This window comes from Lissotriton vulgaris, chromosome 8 (genome assembly GCF_964263255.1).
Source record: "Lissotriton vulgaris chromosome 8, aLisVul1.2, whole genome shotgun sequence".
Classification (NCBI taxonomy): domain Eukaryota; kingdom Metazoa; phylum Chordata; class Amphibia; order Caudata; family Salamandridae; genus Lissotriton; species Lissotriton vulgaris.
This window is the reverse complement of record NC_141696.1, coordinates 1327736371-1327759390: the sequence shown is the minus strand read 5'-3', so window position 1 is coordinate 1327759390 and position 23020 is coordinate 1327736371. Positions and strand designations below refer to the sequence as shown.

The 23020-nt window shown below is 41.5% G+C and overlaps 1 protein-coding gene across 3 annotated transcripts in view; it reads left to right on the top strand.

Moving 5' to 3' along the window:
* Positions 1–23020, top strand: part of DYNC2H1 (dynein cytoplasmic 2 heavy chain 1) — a 1560829-nt gene that overhangs the window by 912898 nt on the left and 624911 nt on the right. For all 3 annotated transcript variants that reach the window (XM_086935265.1, XM_086935264.1, XM_086935263.1), the window contains one exon: positions 16213–16336. In XM_086935265.1, the coding sequence (XP_086791391.1) occupies positions 16213–16336 (124 nt within the window). The remainder of the gene's footprint in view (positions 1–16212; positions 16337–23020) is intronic.

Below are 23020 nucleotides of genomic sequence, written 5' to 3'. Positions count from 1 at the left end.
AGTGTCAGTCGCGGATGGTGGGTGAGCGCGCGCGGCCTCTTTCACAGCTGTGCCCACCAGTGTTCCATCCCTCGCGCACATAGGTCATTCTTTATTTGCGCCCTGGTCCATGCGATTCATGCAAGAGTGTCGCATCAGCTACATAGACGAAGCCACTTTTAGTAAAAGCCACATCATAACGTTTACTCAAGGACACTGGAATTATGCAGGAGTGGCGGACCGAATTGTGCAGGGTTTACATTATGTGGCAAAAAAAGGCAAATTATGCAGCACGTTTTGTGATATTATTACCACATTCGTCCCAGTTTGACACCTGAATGCACAAATAAGTAACAGAAAGGTGACAAGTCAACCGTTGTGAATGACCTTCCACTGTGCAGCAACAGGTCACCATTTTTGTTGAACTTTTGATTAGTTATATCTAAATACATTTTTTTTGTTTTGTTAAAATATGGAATTTATGAAGAAGATAATGGATTATGTGCAAAATGCGGTAAAAGCATTCTTGCAGTGGAAACGCGGCGGCCAAAAAATTGCATAATTGCAGTGGCTCTTTTAACAAGCATTTGCTGTGCAATAGGTCTTGCATTTACGTGAGTTTCAGCTATAGACCTTGCAAATGACAATGCCTTTTATTCTTGTTTTCTTTTTAAAAACAGAAATGAAAGGCATGTCATTTACAATGCTAATAGATTAAACTCATGTAAATGTGAGACCTTTTGCATTGCAAATGCTTGTTTGGTGGGGGTTTTCATTACTTTTTCTTTGGGTATATCCTATCTTCTGTCCAACTGCGTATTTCCGTTGCTTCTATACTGTCATCTAATGTTGGGGGCTTTCCTCCCCTTCCTTGGGTTTGTTCCCCTCATACTCTGTACTTATTACCTGTTCCTCAAGTTTCCATGAAGCGTTGCTCAGGTTTCTTGCCTGTTTCTCAAGCTTCCATGGGTTGGACAATGCGTGATTGTCAAAATCGTCTGTGTTGCCCTTCGTTTCTGGCAGCCCTTTTGTTTCACCCTGGCGGTCTCCTTCTTCCTGATGGATTTTCTACATGCTGTTTATTCTTCCTTTCACCTGTTACCACGTTCTGGCACCCTTCCTCAGTTGGTGGTGGTTTTCCAGCCTTGTCTTTCTGCCTCCACCTCAGTTACTGTCGTAACTTCTTCTTTTACGACAGTGGGATGTATTATAACTGTCCTTCCTTGGTTACCTCTGTTCTTGGCATATCCTCTGTCCTCCACTTCTCGTTCTCCCGCTCACTGGTGGCGACGCGGGTTACCTTCAGTAGATTGGATATTCTTTTGCTGTACCCTATATGACTTTTGTGTCTACACGTATTTCTATGTTTTTAAAATGCATATTTATCCTTATATACATTTATCTTGGGATGTATATGCCTTTGCATGTATATACCTATCTCTTGAGTCATCTCATGTAGATGTCTTTCACTTCAGGTATATATATATATGTATGTGTGTTGAACATATGGTCTTCTGGCCTTCTATATGGTGTACAGTGCTCCATTTTACTTACACCCATCTTGGTGACTTGGTTCAACCTTCTTGGTTGTACTCATCTGTTTCCTTCCTTCTCTTCAGTGAGCATCTCTGTTACATTATTCTGGGGGATGCCTTATATATCTTTAAGGTTCTTAGTATCAGAGCGGTTTCTTTTCACCGTTCTTGTTGTTTTCCTCGCAATGGTCTTCAGCATTCAGTGTTCTCTCTTTCTCTCGTCTCCATTCTATCATTGGAGGTCTATTTTTAAAAAAAATCTGTTTCTCAGAATAGTTTCCTCGACGATCGATGGGTGTTCTTTATTCATTGTATGTGTGTGCTGTGGCTGAGCACGCTGTGTATTTTCCTTCCATTTGGTTTTCAGCCTGGACTCTATGGACTATTGTCCTTGGTCCCTTTGCATTCCCCATTCTTAGGCTGCATCCCCTTTTTGATCTGCCTCTTCTACTGGTTCTATATCGTGCTTCTCATGGTCTTATAGCTTTCCACTCCCTACAGGCTTTCCATAGCCCTTTTCTCGGAGATCGGTTCGTTTGGTGAGCATCTTTGCCTCACCTTTCATTTTTAGATAGTCTGGTCCCTTTCTAACTTTTGTACCGGCTTCTCCTATTTGGGAATCTTTGGTGAGGTCAGTTGACAACCCCTCCTAAAAAGATGGTATTGCTGGATTTCTCTATTAGATGGACAAGTTACTTACCTTCTGATGCTGCTGGGGAATTCCCCTCCATCCTTATCTCCTAGCAGCTGGCCCAACTGCCTGGGACTGGTACCCACCCCCAAGCAGGAGATCAAGAGCCTGGGGGTGTGGCTCGAGCAGGACCTTTCCTTTAAAACACACGCAAAAAAGACCGCAGGCGTGTGTTTTGGCCTGCTCCGATCAGCCCGGAAGATTTTACCTCTCCTCCCAGTGGCCTCTAGGAGGTTACTCATTCAGGGGCTTATCATCTCGCGGCTGGACTTCAGCAACGCGTTGTTTCTGGGTGCTCCAGAATTCACCCTGAACAAACTGCAGCAAGTGCAGAACGCCGCCGCCAGGCTCCTGACGGGCCTTCCTAGGCGTCAGTCTGCTCGCCTTGCGCTGAAGGCGCTTCACTGGCTCCCTGTCAGAGAGAGGGTGAAATTTAAGGCACTCTGTATGGCCCACAAAATTCTGCAGGGGAAAGGCCCACCTATCCTAGGGGATATGGTTCAGCCTTAAAAGGCCTCCCGCTCTCTCCGTTCTGACCATCAACACCTGCTGCAGGTTATGAGGGTGAGGAAGGCAAGAACCGGTGGCAGAAGATTCTCCATAAACGTGGCCACCCTGTGGAACTCTCTCCCTCTGCACTTAACGTCGGAAACGAGTCTTCTACGGTTCCGCAAACTTTTAAAAACTTATCTATTCCCTGTCTAGTTCTTGTGCCTATTGTGGTAGCGTTTCTTTCTGGATGAGCGCGGGGATGCCCAAGGGTAACCAGGCGCTATATAAAACTCGTTAATAATAATAATAATAACCTTCGGTAAAACCGTATCTGGTGGAGACAAGATTTAGCCTCAGATTCCTTCTCCACCTACCCATTCTTCCTGCTCTGCAAACTAAGGTCCTTGTTGTCTCCAAGATCCCCTCTTTGCATAATACTGCAGTTCTTTCAATCTGTACACTTGCTGATACAAGATTTTTTCCTTTTTGGCACACCGTTTCCAGAGACTGTTTTTCTAAGTTTATTGCACAATAAGCTACCGCAGAACTGCCAACTTGCGAATGCACATCCACAGCTTACAATACGTCAGGAAGTATTTCTCAAGGTTCAAGTGTGTTGTTGTGCTCTCAAGGCATTTGGCCTCCCTATGCCTTTGGGAGACCAAACCAACTCTCTACGGAATAGAGATCCCCTCTGAGGTTTACAAACGTCTTACACAAATGCAGAGGCACAACCAAAACTTAGTCCAAATCTGTGTCTCAGGCTTTCGTCACCATAGTGAAAGCAAAGAAGTCCATAAATAGATTCCAGTTTCCTTCTGTATATCCTTTTATTTTGTATCAACAAATCCAATATAGGCGAAACCGGCAGCCGACACGTGTTTCGTCCGAAAGATCTTTCTCAAGGTTAACAAACAACAGAAGCGCATGTAAATTTTCCAAATGATTTCTGCCATAAAACAATCACATAAGAGTATGTTGAAATGACCTTTAGTCCCAGGAATCAGTAGATAGCCGTTCCCGCTGCTTGAAGTTCACCTGATAGAGCTTTGATAAGCCTGTATCTTTGAGTCACTCTGTGTTCTCCTCCGAACCACCTCGCTGTTTTTCTAAGTGGCTCCGTTTAGTTGGCATGAAAATTGTCACAAAGGAAACTGACATCAGTACGTTGGGGGAGGGCTTATATGGACTCTGTTGATGTCACATTCGGGAGACAACATCGCTACAGAGTTGCTCGACACCCTCTACTGGCGTGCAGGGATATTGCTGAAGGAGGGTCCGGACCTAGTCTGGACCCTGGGGAGGATTCTAAGATAAGGAATTTGCAGCTAGGTCCTATCTCTACTAGAGAAGGCATTACCTAAGGTATGTTACTTGTCCACCTCTGTGAAACCTTTACTATGAAGACAATGAATGCCACAGAATCCATACATTATGAAAATTCTCTATGTACCAGACTGAATCTGGAAACCTCCAGCGTCACCAGCTACTAGGAAGGGCAGCCTCACTGGACTCAATGCAACTACTTCAGAATTAATAAGGCACCAAACGGAGCACTTGCATCAGGTCATATTTCTCCACACCTCATCAATGCACGTCTGGAGCTGTTCTTGGTGCTTCACCAATTAACTTCTCAGCTTTTTGACAGCAACGAGGGGAAACGTATGATTCATTTTTCAGGGTATGAACTCTGTTGCAGATGCCTCAAGAGCATGTCCCTGTGAGACCACATGACACCTGCATCTTAGGTCTGTATCTCCGATTTCTTTTACACCTGCCGGCCATTAAAGAGCGAGAAGACAAACCATTTTTGGCCAAAGACTACTGGAACATACCAAAATGTTCTACTTCTCCTTCAAATAAGGTCTCAGATAGAGAACGTTCTCTGACGAGATTGTGCCATAAGAAGAAGAAATCCTCCTCTTCAAGTAAAATGTCTCAGTCCTTAGATAATTGGAATCCTAATGCTGCCCCCCCACCCCCCCATGCAGGGCTCTTCCTCACTGGCAGAGCTGATTTCAACATTAAAACAGATCAAGTGGACATTTTTTACTCCATTGACAGATCCTGCAGAGGTTGAGACCATTTGGATGGTGTAGAGTCAAAATATCGAGTTTTTAATATCGACTAGACATAATATCGAGTAAAGAATATAGAATGGACATAATATCGACTAGACATAATATAGACTACCAAAATATCGACTAGAAAATTTTAATATCGAATCAAATGGACATAATATCGAATCAAAAATATAGAATGGACATAATATCGACTAGACATAATATAGACAACAAAAATATCGAATTTAAGGTTAGTTAATATTCATTTTTATTTTTTATGTAATATAATTCTGTAGTGGGTTGTGGGTTTATAGGGGAATAGGGTGGGAAGTAATTTAATTATAATTAATTAAATGTTATTCTATTCATTGGCATTTATTTATAAATAATTGTTAATTAATTATTAATTGGTAATTAATTAAAATGTAATTGGTCATTAATTTTAATTGATAAATATGTTAGTTTTAGTAATTTATTTTCTGTAGCGGGTTGTGGGTTTATAGGTGAATAGGGTGGGAAGTTTTTTAATTATAATTAATTAAATATGTTATTCTATTTATTGTTATTTATGTAGAATTAATTTTTAATTAATTATTAATTGGTAATTAATTAAAATATAAATGGTAAATAATTTTAATTGATTAATTGATAAATATGTTAATTTTAGTAATTTCTTTTCTGTAGCGGGTTGTGGGTTTATAGGGGAATAGGGTGGGAAGTAATTTTATTATAATTAATTAAATATGTAATTTAATTTTGGGGTATTTATTTAGAATTAATTATTAATTAATTATTAATTGGCAATTAAAATATAATTGGTAATTAATTTTAATTGATTAATTGATAAATATGTTAATTTTAGTAATGTATTAACTGTAGCAGGTTGTGGGTTTTTAGGAGAATAGGGTGGGAAGTAATTTAATTATAATTATTTAAATATGTTAATTTAATTATTGGTATTTATTTAGAACTAATCGTAAATTAATTATTAATTTGTAATCAATTAATACATATTTTGAAATTTACAGTAATTGATTAATTGATAATTATGTTACTTTTATTAAATTAATTTCTGTAGTGGGTTATGTGTTTTTAGGGGAATAGCTTGTGAAATAAATTAATTGTAAGTAATTACATGTTATAATAACTAATTTATTGAGTTAATTTTTAGAAATACTTTCAAATTGTTAATTATTTTATTAATAGGTAAATAATATTATTAGTAGGTCATTTTTATTATTAAATAATTGTTATTTGTATTTTAAATTGATTATTTAATATATTTTACACAATTGTAAAATATTTTAATTAATTTGAAATTGGTGTTACTATTTATATTATTCATATTCAAATAATAAGTATTTACTTGCCCTACTATTGCACTCACTGTAGTTGGAATAGTAATTTTACCCCTACGCTATCCATTGCTTTCCCTACTGTTGCACTCACTGGAGTTGGAATAGTATTTCTTACCCCTACGCTATCCAACGCTTTCCCTACTGTTGCACTCACTGGAGTGGGAATAGTAATTTTTACCCCTATGCTATCCAACGGTTTCCCTACTGTTGCACTCACTGGAGTGGGAATAGTAAATTTTACCCCTACGCTATCCAACGCTTTCCCTACTGTCGCACTCATTGGAGTGGGAATAGTAATTTTTAACCCTACGCTATCCAACGCTTTCCCTACTGTTGCACTTTCTGGAGTGGTAATAGTAATTTTTACCCCTACGCTATTCAATGTTTTCCCTACTGTTGCACTCTCTGGAGTTGGAATAGTAATTTTTACTCCTACACTATCCAACGCTTACCCTACTGTTACACTCACTGGAGTTGGAATAGTCATTTTTACCCCTACGCTAGCCAACGCTTTCCCTACTGTTGCACTCACTGGAGTGGGAATAGTAATTTTTACCCCTACGCTATCCAACGCTTTCCCTACTGTTGCACTCACTGGAGTGGGAATAGTAAATTTTACCCCTACGCTATCCACTGCTTTCCCTACTGTTGCACTCACTGGAGTGGGAATAGTAATTTTTACCTCTACGCTATCCAACGCTTTCCATACTGTTGCACTCTCTGGAGTGGTAATAGTAATTTTTACCCCTACGCTATCCAATGTTTTCCCTACTGTTGCACTCTCTGGAGTTGGAATAGTAATTTTTACTCCTACGCTATCCAACGCTTACCCTACTGTTACACTCACTGGAGTTGGAATAGTAATTTAAACCCCTACGCTATCCAACGCTTTCCCTACTGTTGCACTCCCTGGAGTGGGAATAGTAATTTTTACCTCTACGCTATCCAATGTTTTCCCTACTGTTGCACTCGCTGGAGTGGGAATAGTAATTTTTACCCCTACGCTATCCAACGCTTTCCCTACTGTTGCACTCAATGGAGTCGTTACAGTAAATGTAACCCTTTCGCTATCCTACGGTAAAAATATTGCATATGTTTTGTAAATAATATGTATATATATATATATATATTCCCAACTCCTTACTACAGAGTACACCGTCGCCAGCCAGAACAGCGGGTGTGTCGTCGCAAAAAGGACTTCCGTAGTCGAGTCCTTAACATTAAATTCTCCAGCACGCAGTAGAACAACACGCTTGACGACACCATGTGCTGGCCAAAATTCTTTTATTGAGTCAGCCCCTCGGACGCGTTTCGCCTGACCTGCAGGCTTGATCACCGAAGGTTTATGTTTTGTGGCGGCCATTATAACCCATGTGCAAAACACCCCGATCACGTGATAATAAACTACAAAGCGATAGACATGAATAACAGACTCGTAGTTCTGGCTGAGTTACACATTGTCATCGAATCATTAGCGCTCTAAAATTAAACGCAAAAAGATGTGGATTGCATGATTTAAATACTTTTTACACAGTGCAAAAAATGAATACATGCGTGCAAGTTATTGGCATAGTAATCGCAACAATTGGGACATTAGGCTGGAGGAAACCATGTTATCCCTATACCATAGCCCGATTTTTCAGAAATGCCATATTATCGACTTGCTCATTACTTTTCTCTTTTTATATTGCCCCAGTGGGCGTATAATTCTGTGCACAACTCAGAAGGAAGCCCATGTCATTCCTAATTGTTATTGAGCCTCTAGTGGGCTTATACTGTCTTGTGTCTATCACTGAACAATGTGAGAAATCCCATTCATCCCCGTGTTGTCAATTAATTACATTAAAAGACCATACATTAAAACCTTAAAGTAGTGCTTAAAAAAGGTTGCTGTTCCTAATTCCAAAATTTCAAGGTTCATTTCATATCATAAAACGGTACTATTCATAAGTGTGTGATCAGGTCCTCTTCCACATTTAGACCCATCGGTGCCTTAGTATTTAATTCAACAATATATCGCGATTCCAGACGTCTCAGTTTTTTCAGTCTGCCCCCACCTCGGGCATTGTGTGGCACATTGTCTATAACAAAGTAGGATAATCCTGTATCGTCTTTGTTATGCTCAAGCTCGAAGTGGCGTGCCACCGGGTATGCTTTATCTGCACTTCTTATAGCCCTCATGTGCTGTAAAATTCTCAGGTGGACAGGGTTAATGGTGCTCCCCACGTACCTCAGGCCACATGGGCACTGAAGCACGTAAATAGCATAGTCTGATTTACAGGTAAAACTTCCTCTTATCTTTTTCTCCCTCTTAGACAGATTTGAAGTAAACTTTTGTGTATTTTTGCCTTGTTTACATGCCTTGCACTTCGTACATCGTACAAAGCCCGGTTTGCTTTTGAGCCAGGTTGTAGTTCCTTTAGTTTTTAGTGGTAACATATTGGAAACCAGCATTTGCTTAAATGATCTAGCTTTCCTAAATGTTATTGCTGGTTTTTTAGGTACTAGCAGTTGCAGTATTGGATCATTGCAGACTAAATGCGAGTGCCTATTTAGAATGTTCCGGACCTCTCTGTGTTTACGGTTGTAAGTGGTAATCATCCTTACCTTGGAACTCTCTTTTTTACCTTGATCTTTCTTATTGCGAAAAAGCATCTCCTCTCTGCTCTTAAGTTTAGCTTTATGGATTGAGCTTTTGATGTTTTCATCTGTATAACCACTCTCCTTGAATCTAGAACTCAGGGTGGCTAGTTCTATTTCTAAATCAGCTTTGTCACTACAATTACGAATAGCTCTTAGGCTTTCCCCGTAGGGAATACTTCTTATCAGATTTTTCGGATGGAAACTTGCTGCATGAAGCAGTGTGTTTCCGGCCGTAGGCTTTCTGTATAATTTAGTATGAAGTCTGGAGTCTTTGATAAAAACTTCAAGGTTAAGGAAGGTGAGTGATGTATCACTGATGTTGTATGTGAACTTTAGGTTCAAATTGTTGTTTTGAAGTTTCTTAATGAAACCTCGTACTGATTCTTCCGTTCCCTTCCAGACAACAAAAAGGTCGTCTATATAGCGACTCCATTGGAGGACATTGTTCTCCCATTCTTCTGTGAAATCCGCTTTGACCACCTGCTCCTCCCACCAGCCCATATGCAAATTAGCATAGCTGGGGGCAAAGCAGGTGCCCATCGCGGTTCCACAGATTTGTTGGTACAGCACCGAGTCAAAGAGGAAGAAGTTGTTTTTTAAGCACACTGACGTCATGGCAAGTAGCATCTGGGTGTGTGCCCAGAGGTTAATAGGCCGATTTTTCAAGAAGTGTTTAATTGCCCGTATGCGGTCCTCGTGCTTAATGCTCGTATAGAGCGTGATGACATCAATGGTCACCAAGAGGTAATCATCTTCCCAGGGTAGGTCATAAATCTGTCTGAGGAAGTCATTTGAATCCTGAATGTAGGATGGGAGTTGTTTTACAATGGGGCAAAGAAAAGAATCAATGTAGCGTGATGTATTTTCCAAGGCCCCTCCTATCGCGGAGATAATAGGTCGCCCTGGGGGATTTATAGCGTCTTTATGTACCTTGGGGATAAGATACAGTACTGGGGTCACTGGGTTAGATATTTTCAGGTATTGTAGTTCCTCTCTGGTTAGTAGATTTGAGCTATACCATTCTTGTAATTGACTGTTATATTTGTCATAACTACTACACATTTCCTTCTCAGCAATTTTGATATAATTACACCGGTTATTCAATTGCTTATAGGCCTCCATTAAGTATTTATCTTTATCCCAGAGAACTATGTTCCCCCCTTTGTCTGCATCCCGCACTATACATTTCTTGTCAGTCTTCAGTTTTGTAATTAAAGCATCAAACTCTTTTTCTTGCTTAGTGAAAATTTTATGCTGTACACTGGTGCATTTTTCCAAGTTTTTTAGGTCATTCGTAATCAGTTCGTGGAACACATCCACTGAGTCCCTTGCATTTATGGGTACAAATTTGGAGGCGATCTTAAAGTCTGTCCTGACACTACTGCCAATGTCCACGTCTTGCTCCAGTGCCACCTGCCTCGCCTGGCGGATAGATATTGGTGTAGTTGGCTCCAGATTCATTTGTTGTTCTGTGGCTTGATCATCAATGGACAATGTATAGTGCGGGATGCAGACAAAGGGGGGAACATAGTTCTCTGGGATAAAGATAAATACTTAATGGAGGCCTATAAGCAATTGAATAACCGGTGTAATTATATCAAAATTGCTGAGAAGGAAATGTGTAGTAGTTATGACAAATATAACAGTCAATTACAAGAATGGTATAGCTCAAATCTACTAACCAGAGAGGAACTACAATACCTGAAAATATCTAACCCAGTGACCCCAGTACTGTATCTTATCCCCAAGGTACATAAAGACGCTATAAATCGCCCAGGGCGACCTATTATCTCCGCGATAGGAGGGGCCTTGGAAAATACATCACGCTACATTGATTCTTTTCTTTGCCCCATTGTAAAACAACTCCCATCCTACATTCAGGATTCAAATGACTTCCTCAGACAGATTTATGACCTACCCTGGGAAGATGATTACCTCTTGGTGACCATTGATGTCACCACGCTCTATACGAGCATTAAGCACGAGGACGGCATACAGGCAATTAAACACTTCTTGAAAAATCAGCCTATTAACCTCTGGGCACACACCCAGATGCTACTTGCCATGACACCAGTGTGCTTAAAAAACAAATTCTTCCTCTTTGACTCAGTGCTGTACCAACAAATCTGTGGAACCGCGATGGGCACCTGCTTCGCCCCCAGCTATGCTAATTTGCATATGGGCTGGTGGGAGGAGCAGGTGGTCAAAGCGGATTCCACAGAAGAATGGGAGAACAATGTCCTCCAATGGAGTCGCTACATAGACGACCTTTTTGTTGTCTGGAAGGGAACGGAAGAATCAGTACGAGGTTTCATTAAGAAACTTCAAAACAACAATTTGAACCTAAAGTTCACATACAACATCAGTGATACATCACTCACCTTCCTTGACCTTGAAGTTTTTATCAAAGACTCCAGACTTCATACTAAATTATACAGAAAGCCTACGGCCGGAAACACACTGCTTCATGCAGCAAGTTTCCATCCGAAAAATCTGATAAGAAGTATTCCCTACGGGGAAAGCCTAAGAGCTATTCGTAATTGTAGTGACAAAGCTGATTTAGAAATAGAACTAGCCACCCTGAGTTCTAGATTCAAGGAGAGGGGTTATACAGATGAAAACATCAAAAGCTCAATCCATAAAGCTAAACTTAAGAGCAGAGAGGAGATGCTTTTTAGCAATAAGAAAGATCAAGGTAAAAAAGAGAGTTCCAAGGTAAGGATGATTACCACTTACAACCGTAAACACAGAGAGGTCCGGAACATTCTAAATAGGCACTGGCATTTAATCTGCAATGATCCAATACTGCAACTGCTAGTACCTAAAAAACCAGCAATAACATTTAGGAAAGCTAGATCATTTAAGCAAATGCTGGTTTCTAATATGTTACCACTAAAAACTAAAGGAACTACAACCTGGCTCAAAAGCAAACTGGGCTTTGTACGATGTACGAAGTGCAAGGCATGTAAACAAGGCAAAAATACACAAAAGTTTACTTCAAATCTGTCTAAGAGGGAGAAAAAGATAAGAGGAAGTTTTACCTGTAAATCAGACTATGCTATTTACGTGCTTCAGTGCCCATGTGGCCTGAGGTACGTGGGGAGCACCATTAACCCTGTCCACCTGAGAATTTTACAGCACATGAGGGCTATAAGAAGTGCAGATAAAGCATACCCGGTGGCACGCCACTTCGAGCTTGAGCATAACAAAGAGGATACAGGATTATCCTACTTTGTTATAGACAATGTGCCACACAATGCCCGAGGTGGGGACAGACTGAAAAAACTGAGACGTCTGGAATCGCGATATATTGTTGAATTAAATACTAAGGCACCGATGGGTCTAAATGTGGAAGAGGACCTGATCACACACTTATGAATAGTACCGTTTTATGATATGAAATGAACCTTGAAATTTTGGAATTAAGAACAGCAACCTTTTTTAAGCACTACTTTAAGGTTTTAATGTATGGTCTTTTAATGTAATTAATTGACAACACGGGGATGAATGGGATTTCTCACATTGTTCAGTGATAGACACATGACAGTATAAGCCCACTAGAGGCTCAATAACAATTAGGAATGACATGGGCTTCCTTCTGAGTTGTGCACAGAATTATACGCCCACTGGGGCAATATAAAAAGAGAAAAGTGATGAGCAAGTCGATAATATGGCATTTCTGAAAAATCGGGCTATGGTATAGGGATAACATGGTTTCCTCCAGCCTAATCTCCCAATTGTTGCAATTACTATGCCAATAACTTGCACGCATGTATTCATTTTTTGCACTGTGTAAAAAGTATTTAAATCATGCAATCCACATCTTTTTGCGTTTAATTTTAGAGCGCTAATGATTCGATGACAATGTGTAACTCAGCCAGAACTACGAGTCTGTTATTCATGTCTATCGCTTTGTAGTTTATTATCACGTGATCGGGGTGTTTTGCACATGGGTTATAATGGCCGCCACAAAACATAAACCTTCGGTGATCAAGCCTGCAGGTCAGGCGAAACGCGTCCGAGGGGCTGACTCAATAAAAGAATTTTGGCCAGCACATGGTGTCGTCAAGCGTGTTGTTCTACTGCGTGCTGGAGAATTTAATATATATATATATATGTATACTTTTATTTTTTTAAGTTACATTAATTATTTCTCAATTTTACGTTTATTTAAGTATTTCAAATATGTTTAAAATAATTTAAATTATTATTATATTACCTTTAATTTACTTTTAAGACATTTAAAGAATTCGATATTTTGACAGTCTATATTTTTTACTCTCGATATTTTGGAGTCGATATTTTTGCACTTACCTGTTTGAAGATAGGAAGTCGATATTTTTGCAGTCGATATTTTGCCCTCGGTAATTTGTCCTCTCGATATTTTGTCTGTCGATGTTCTGTCAGTGATCCCATTTTGATAGCTACCCTGGATTGATTCTCGATGGCTTTGTTACCACCTTGGTAACTCGCCAAGGATGGGGCTCATCTTGCTGGTTTGACAGCTTTGGGGGTCTGACCACGATGCCACCTGGCTCTGTATCCACAGGCCCAGGCCTCAGTGCCTCCAAAGATGTCAGTGGCCTCCGAGCTGCCGTACCATCTGTGTTAAGCTCCATCACTGACAGTGACACTGCCTTCTGAGCCGATTTTGGTGCCACACTTGAAGTTGGCTGAAGTCGATTTAGTGGAAAAAGCTAAAGTTAAGGCCTCTTTTAATGATGAGCACTTTAGGCAGCCTCATTCAAAAGCACAGAGATTTGCCCAGCTGTAACAACTCTCTTGCCTGACTTTGGTGAACATAATAATCTCTTCCTCTCTTACAGTTTTGGCACTGGACTTTACCTTGATTTCCAAAATACAAGTGTTTTTAATACCTTTCCAGAAGGGCATATCCTTTACCCCACAGGCCCTTCTTCACACAAAGCGTCTTCTTTCTGAATCGTGGTGTGAAAATTAGCCAAAGCTTTGGAGCTGACTCTACCGTCTCCAGGTGCAAAGCTAGCATCTACTGTTTTGAAGCTTCTGCTGTCTTTCAGCGAGGCAGTGTGAGAGCCTCTCCTGTCTGCTTGAGAAAACCCCTTCTTCGGGCATGGTAGTTTATAGACACTTCGCTAAACGGAACAGACCTGCCTTGACTATTCCAAAGTTCTTGTCTTCACACCCTTCAACTGAAACTCTGTTGGTTGAAGTCTCCTTCGCTAATTGAAAAACAAATCCTTTTCCATCACCCCTTCAGCCCATGGATCAAAAAGACTTTCTCTGTGTGAAGATAACCTGTTTTTGCTTCTGGATGTCTTGCCTTTATCTCTAAAAAAAAAAACAATTTCCTCTAGGCGGCGATGCAAACTGACTGTTATCAGTCTCCAGGATTAAATTAAATAGCATTTTTTGGTGTATATTCCGCAGACACCATGACATCACTCCATGGAAATAGCTGTCACCACCTCCCTTGATCGCTTCAAGAACAATTGAACTGCAGCTTGCTACCTGGTCCTTACCTCCCAAGGAAACAGTTCAACCAAAAGTACAGGAATTGTCAACACTATTTCCAGGCACAACACTCACAGCATAGGAAACCTTTTGAGCTAATCCAGATGTCCTAACAAATGCCCCTTTCCTTTCAGGAGAGGGGGAGATCTGGAATATGCAAACAAAAGCAGCAGATCTTGTCCCCTTTCCAGCTGGCTAGGCTTCCTCAAAACCTCAGACTCCACTTCTTAAGCTGCTTGCTATGACATTGTTGGAGGTTGTATCTGATTCTCACACTTTAACTGATTACTAAAAGGGTAGGGTGCCCTTCAGAGCAAAATCTTTTTTTTTGCTGTAGGTTGTCTTAGAGTTTCAACTGGCTTTGTTCATTGGCCACCGTTGTATCTCCCTTCTTAGTTTTCAGGTGGAGACGACAGGTTGCATAGGCTCCATCCAAGTGGGGCCTCGAGCCCTTATCTGTACTATACCAAGAAGTTTAGGGCACATTATTAACTTTTCGTAAGATGTTGTGGAAAAAGTTGGGTTAAGTTTGTAAGCTAGCAAACTATTTTTAGCTGGATTTCTTCAGTGGTGCAGTTGGTTAAGAGTTAGTGAGTAGGTATCCTCCTGTGAGTTTTAGGGCACATACTGTAAGAGGGAAAGCAGCAACATCTGCCTAACTGTGCCGTATCAGTGGATGCAATTTTTTGTGCTCATTCTTGCATTCATCTGCTAAGCATTTTTTTGATGCTCAATTGAAAGAGAAATCTGTTTGCTGAGGCAGTCCATCTGTGTTTCCTGGAATAGGTCTTGTGCTTCTCTCGCTGGCCTCCTCTTTTAGACTGTTTTAGGAGTTGTTCACACAAGGACACTGCAAGATGATTATGCATTAGAACAAATTACTTCCAGTGCCTGACTGGCCGTAGTGGGCATCAAGCGTTTGCCTGGGAGGCCGGAAGGGTCGGTCCGGTTTTGTTACTTTGGGACTGTTTTGCACCGATGCTGTACTCTCGCCCCCCAGTAATAAATAAAAACAGCAGTGCTGAGGGCTAGTTTTGTTAAGCAGCAGTGCTTGACACTTGCGTCCCCACCTCCCTTGAGGTTGGGCGCTGGTCCGACAAAATTGCCAGATCTGTTTTGAGTTCCCAGTCCGACTCTGATTTCTTCACTTTTGTATCTTTCTTTTTGATGCATACTGCTCCTCTGCAGATTCCTTATGCCCATCCACCTCCCTTCTCCTGAAGGAAGGGTTCTACGTTCGGTCTTCATATTATACTGGAAATAGATATTAACAGAACTGACATCGCTGGCGCTCTGTCATTTTTGTAGTAGCTTCAACCATGTATCCTCGCAGGTCTGCACTGAAGCAGTCATGTGACTTTTAGCGCCAGAATGGAGGCACTGTTGTGGATTTATTTCTAGATCTAGTCCGGCTCCATGCAGGATTCATCTAAATAAATTTGCAGCAAGAACAATATCCACCAGAAAGAACATTAATGAACCTAAATAACCTGTTCTTCGGTTAAATACGGGATGTTCTGCCATTTCATTGGTTTAGTTGTTTTAAATGATTGGTTGGCGTGTTGATGCATGGAAAGGCACATTAATTATATTAATTATGGAAGAATGGGACTGGTAATAACTAGATAACTCAACGGAGCGACCCAATTCCACCCCCCCTCCCCTCGCCCCCCCCCCAGCCCCCGTACCCCCCAGCGCCTTGAGACCCTCACGGGTGAGTAGTTGCAGTTTACCAACCCTGACTGATTGATAATCTGAAGGCTCACCTTTGGATTTTTTTTTAAAAGAAAAGTAATGGCACAACAGTAAGTTTTGTATTTTAATTTTATTTTGAATGTTAGGATTCGTATAAAACTTGTTATATAAAGGGTTATTCGTTTTGCTAGAATGGCCAACATTCGGCATTCAATAAATAGATTAATTTTTTGAAAAATCGACTTTGTTTTCCTTCTTATCAGGATGCCAACTTTATGACTGCTCTTGAGCTGGCAGTGCGCTTTGGAAAGACGGTTATTATACAGGAGATGGATGGAGTAGAGCCTGTTCTGTATCCTTTACTTCGAAAAGATCTTATTGCCCAGGGTAAGTGAAGCTCACATTTTAGTTATGTGCCTGAATTTCAAAATGCAACTTTACGGTCCACCTCTTCGCAGGCAAGCACTTCATTTGTCACAGTCAGATGCTAGTCTCTGAATACATTTTCATAGTTAGCCTACACTCATTCCTTTCACAGAAAATGACAGAGAAGAGGGATGTAGTATGAAAAGCAGGGAACCAGATACTTTACCAATTATGTTCAAACATTTTTAGATCATGCTAAAGGGTTCATATTCAAAGAACAACAAGGAAGAATTGTTCTGTTATTGGTGTCATTCTTTTTTGTTTTGTGCAGAATTCTGTTTATCAAGGTTTTGTATTATAAACAGTTTTAAAAGAACAGTCCTCCATACGGGACAACCATTGGGAATAAGTTTGAAAACATACCACATGAATGAGCAGTTCTATCAAAGTGGAGGACTTAATACTAAACAATATAACATATGTCCAAACAAATATTCGCCAACGTCGATCCCTCTCCTCACAACACCTGAAGAGGAGTACAACCCATCATCACATTTATTAAGCTTGAACTTCATCTCTCTCTTCTCCCTAGCCCAAACAAAACATGGAGTGGTCTCTGCAGCTCAGGTACTCCCAACCCACAGGACAAGTCTTATTAGTTATATTCAGTCAAAAAGACCAAGGACCATCTATTGTGGTGGAAACCACATGCTCAGGAGGCTTCCACACAGTATTTGATGTAGGGGCTTTCACTTGGCTTCTAAGTAAAGATGTGAGCCATTATTGTTGTTAGTTAATCGCTTCATTCCGAGGATGGTCCACACTCCTTGGTACCACGGAGAGAGATCAATGGTAAATCTTTTTTCTTCCAATTAAACGCTCTGATTAGTTTTGTCGCCCATGGACATTGAAGAAGCATATGCACTCACACTTGGTCATTGTTCAAGACTGTCCGACTTCAAATCCAGGAGCATCACATCTGAGGAGGCTGAAATCGGATGTCCCAGCATTTCCCTAAGGGTGGCGGACACCACAGAAGGTGTGAATCTTCGGGCAGTGCCACCAGATGTGGACTATATCTCTCATGGCATTGCATCACCTCCAAAATTTGGGATTTATATTAAGGAACATTCGGTTAAGATGAAAGGGGGTATAGTAATAATAATAATAATAATAATAATCTTTATTCGGTTTTTACAGTTTGAAAAAGCCATAAAAGATAACATGGTACAAAAACATTCACTTAAAAAGGGATTTACATTTTAAATTTTAAAGTAAAAACACTCCCCTATTTTTACCAATTTGTTACGAAGAGTGAAAAATAGTGAATTACGGTTACAGGTTATTTCTATGTCTCATGATACATTTTAAAAAATTTAGTACATGATATACCGTACATTCAGAGTCCAGAAGTTGAAGGGATAACATCGCTGGGCGGCACTGTCTATAGCCCCATTTTTTTAATAGAGGGATAAGCCATGTCTTTCGATGTGGGTGATAGAACTTACAGAAAAGTACTGTATGGATGGTGGACTGTTCGGAATGATCGTCACAGGGGCACAGGACCATTTGGGTGCTCCAATTGTTCTTTTCGGGGAAGGTCACCAGTCTGAAAAATAGGTTCAGTCTGAACCTTGTTAGGAGCATCTTTTCGTAGGTGGAAATCTCCAGTGTGAGATATGGCTGAATTTTCAGGGTCTGCTGAACGATGATTGCATGCGTGGCGGATTTTTTTGTGGCCAGCGTTAATAGTCTCAGGGAGTCCAGGTGGCTGAGGGCTGTTTGTTTTAGTTCTTTTTTAGAGATTTCCTTCATTAGTTCTGGGTTGTTATAATATTTCTCGATCCCTAGATCATAGAGGAAATTTCTAATATATGTGAGCCAAGGTATTTTTTTTGCGTAGTCCAGCTCCATGATATCTCGAAGAATATTTTTTGTCAGATTATTTTCTACGGATAACCAGACTCTTCTCCAAAGCATTAGAGGTTGGATTTTGATCAGATCTTCAATGAAAGGGATTCCCAATTCTATATGGGAGGCATAGGTAGAGGTGCCTCGTGGTATTGATAGGAGGAATCGCGTGAAAATGTTTTCCTCCTTTTGAATGGGGCTGGTGTTGATATGCCCCCAGATCCCAGCACCATATAATGCTATGGATTGACACTTTGCGGCGTATATTTGAAGCAGTTCAACTTGAGGTTTTTTCCCTAGTCTATTTGAAAATTTCACTAGTGCCATAATCGCTCTTTTAAAAAGATGTCTCCTGGCCTCTACCGCTGGTTTCCAACTTAGGGCGTCATCTATCATGATGCCCAGATAGGGGTATTGTGAGGTTCTTTCAATTTTTTGTTCTTTCAGAAAGATGGTCTTTGCAGTTTTTTTTGTGCCACCTGCCACCATAACAAAGGTTTTTTTCACATTTATATGCAGGTCCAAGGCAGCCATAAAATCTGCATATTTGGTTAGTGATTTCTGTAGTTCAATTGGAGTTCGGGCTAAGATGACAGCGTCATCCGCGTAGAGCAGGGCGGGGATCAGGCGATCTTTTGCTTTTGGAAGGTCTCTTCCCCCCTTCAGCATACACTCTTCGAGGCCGTTGGTGTATAATGAAAATAGAAAGGGGGCGAGGACGCAGCCCTGCCTCACTCCCCGCTCTACCCCAAACGGTGCCGTCAGTTCTCCTCTTGTCCCAAACCTCACTCTCGCTGTGTCCCCGCTGTAGAGCTCCCTTAGAAAGTCCAAAAGAGGAGGGTCTACCCCCATTTTGCTCAGCAGCGACCAAAGTTTGGTATGTGAGACACAGTCGAATGCGGATGACAAATCCACGTATGTCATGAAAATAGTCCCTGTTTTTGCGAGGGTATACTTGGATGTAAGCAAGGAAAGGTTCAATACTTGGTCAATGGTTCCAAAGCCCTCCCTGAAGCCGAACTGTAGGTCGGAGAGAATGTTTTCGTCAGCTACCCACTGTTGCAACTTGCCAAGGAGGACTCTGCCGACCACTTTACCCAGAGAATCAAGAAGGGAGATTGGACGATAACACTTGACGTCTTGCCTGTCCCCCTTCTTAAAAATGGGGACCATTATTGATGATGACCATGAGTCTAGCAATCCGAGTTCCATAGTTGCAATGCAAACTCTCGTGATTATTGGGGTCCAGAGGTCGGGAAGGAATTTAAATAGATCGACGGGGACCCCGTCGGGACCGGGAGCTTTTCCGGGCCTACTTAAGGATAACGCTTTTTCAAAATCTTGTAGGTCAACTTCCAGGGAGATAGGGAAGGTGACCGGATTGTATGCAGACTGGTACGGATCGCAATTAGGTGTGGATTGAAATATTTTCGAAAAATGACTCGTCCATGTGGCCTCGTCTATGGCCACGTCTATTTTTGGTCCACTGGGATCAGTTAAAGAGGGGGATTTAACTATTTTCCAGAAAGCCTGGGAGTCCTTCGCGAGTGCGCTCTCGTGTAGGGCCTTCCACAGGGATGTTTTTAGTTCTTTTTTCCTCATCTTTCTGGCAGTAGTATATGCTCTTCTGAGGCCTTGGATCTTTGTTGGATCTCTGTTAGGTTCTCCAAGAGCTTTCCTCAAGTTGGTTTGTGCTTTCGTGCAGTCTCGGTTAAACCAGCCTGTGGTCTTTAACTTATTTTGGTTATAGGATCTGGTTAACAGGTTTTTGACATATTCTATGATGGTATTAAAATTTTCCAAGATTTGATTCGCCTCCGCTTGGGGATCAAGACAGATCAAAATGTTTTTGTAGGCGAGAGTAACTAGTCTCTTCGTAAGGATATTAGGGTCCACTTTTTTCCATTTGATTGTGAAGCCATTGGTCTTGTTCAGCTCGAGCCTGTTCTGTGATAAAGTGTTGGCTATAGTTATCATCAGAGAATTCGAGTGATGTAATTGGAGACTAAGGCTAAGAGCGGAGTGGTCACTGAGACGATTTTCCAAGATTTTAAATGTTCCGATTAGCGGTTTTAGGGCTTCTGAGATTAATATGTAATCCACAGTGGTCTCGTGGCCCCTTCCTCTGTATGTTGGCTCTAGTTTATTGGTTATTTGTTGAACGGGGTTCAAGATTTGGAGATCCAAGTCTGATAATATTTTGTTCATGGCAGACCCCACTCCTGAGTGGGTGAAGTGAGTTAAAGGGATATCTGACTCATCTACTATTCCACAGATATCAATGTTTGGGCAGGGATGCAGATTAAAGTCGCCACCCCAAATTACGTGGGCAGTGTCCGCTTTCTGTTTGTAGTGGGTATGTTCTATTAATTTGTCTTGAATTTGGTCAAGAATGCTCAGAAAATTATCGGGATCCAAGTTGTTGTATGTGTTTACTATTGATATACGAGTTTTTTTCCCTACAGAGAGCGTGAGGATCTGAAAGTTCGGAAGGAGGTCTGTCATGATGATCTTTGTATCTACAATTGTGTTGGCCATGTAGATTACCAGACCCCCCTTAGGTCTACCTGAGGTGCTGGGAAGGGCGGGAGAAGTAAAAGTTCTATATCCCACTAGATGGAGGGCAGCTATTGCCCATGTTTCTTGAATAGAAATGATTTGATAGTCCTTCAAGAAGACTGCTGCCGAACCATCCTCAATCTTGTTACGGAGTCCAGCAACGTTCCAGAAGATCATGGAAAGCTGGGTGGGTTCGTGCTGTTGTGCGACATTGTACTTGTGTGATGTAGATAGGGTAGGCGCTGGAATTGGGTGTGAGAGTGCTATTGTAGTTGATGAGGGCTCCGGTGATTTAGGTGTTTGTCAATCGACCATTTCCAGGCCACTGAACCTGTTCGTGGTCGGGAAGCCTAGCCAGTGTTGCCCATTACTGATGCCTTCATAATTGGGGCCAAAAGATTGGTGAGGGGGTCTCTCCCAGTGCTCCCAGTTTCCAAATCTATTTTGAGGGCCCACGGTCTGCCATGGGACTTCTCTCTGCTGATAGCTCAAATTAGATGGATACCGAGAGTTAATGGGTTCAGTAAGTCGCATTACTGGATTGGGGGCGGCAGGTTCAAGCTCCCATGGTTGCGGGATTGGCTTCCTCCACATGTTGTCAATATTACGTTGATAGTTGTTATTGTTGAACCTTTTCGGGTAAAAGTAAGACAGGGGTCTTGTTACAATCCCCCCAGAGGAGTTGCTTCGTGAGGCATTGATAACTTTGCTCCTCAAACCCGTGTCATATGGTAACTGCGTTTCTATATATTGTGTTAAGTTAGCATGAGTTTATTAAATGTTTAAACGACATATTTTCCTTCGGCTTCAGTTTGCACACGACACCTAATTGTTATTGTAGCTTTCAACCTAGACAAAAGATGTGATTTATTTGAGAATAATATGTTATTGCTCTGATATCAGTTGTGCTTGGTACACTTGGTACAACTGTCAGCACACTGAGAACTGCACCCTCTAAGAATAGCCTAACACAAGGTTGCTGGAGGCCTGATCTTCGCACCACATTAGACATAACACAAATAATGTTGCTGCCAACATTGGGCTCTACACGGGTTTAAGATAGAGTTACAGGGAATGAATCAACACACTTGATGCTTCGGATGCAGAGAGCTGGTAGCTGTTGATGTGATCTTCTCCTACTGACCATTAGAGGTATGGGCCGGCCCTGCTAAAAACCCAAATGAGACCTTCTTAGATATAATCTAGTATGCTAAATAGGGTGCGCGAAATATAGGTGATACAGATTTCTATAGAATTTGTATTATAATATGCTATCACCTTTTGCTTACTATGGATTAGTGACTATGCTGATAGAACCAATGAGACACTGTAGCTAGCTCAGTAAGGGGATTTCTGATACTAAGGTGAGTTTTGGGTCACCCTAACTCACCCAGGTTCTAGATCTCTGTGCACAGTTCTGTGGGAGAACGGAAACCCTGTTACATGGCACCCATACGTTGTTGGCCTTATATCATGACACTTGAGTAGTATATCATTCAAACCTTAACCCCTTCATTCCCGTTTCCGGAAAACGGTGGTGTCGGACAACCTACCTATTTTTGAAATAGGTCTTTTCAAGCTTGAATTCATCTAAAACGGTTTCCTTGAATTGCTACCCAGTTGTGCTACATAGTATTCTTTGTTTCTTTTCATTTTCCTGTGCTGACATGGCACAAGCCGTGGACATCCCGCAGCATAGTCGCATTGCGGTGCGTGACCACTTGCGGGCTTTTAATGTCCCTGTGGAAGGCTTGGCTGTGGTTCTGGTAGTGAGTGCGGAACATGCTTACCCGTACGAACTATTTTATTCGTGGGTGACATTTCCGGCGGTGGACGCTAATTCTGGTGTGTTCCATTCATACACTGCTTCAGCTGTACCGGCTACGTATGCTCCGTACAGGGCACTGGAGGTTCCTATTGATGTTTGGCAGCATGGAGTTTGGTTTGGTGGAGCCCTACCACACGCTTTAACCGCTCCGAGGTTGGGTCCTTTGTCCATTCCGGGCACTAATTGGCCCGCTTTGGCTGGATTCACTCCTCACCCTAATCGCGCCACTTGTAACGTGGCTGATCTGCGGCGACTTCATGAGGTCGCAGTGTCTGTGATTAGAGCGCTTGTTCATTACACAAGCCGTAATGTTCAGGACGCAGCCCCTAGGGGTGCGCAGCTTCGAGCAGAGCAGGCTGGTTTAAAAATCAATCCTGTCATGGTGAATTCCGTAATGGGCAAGAAGC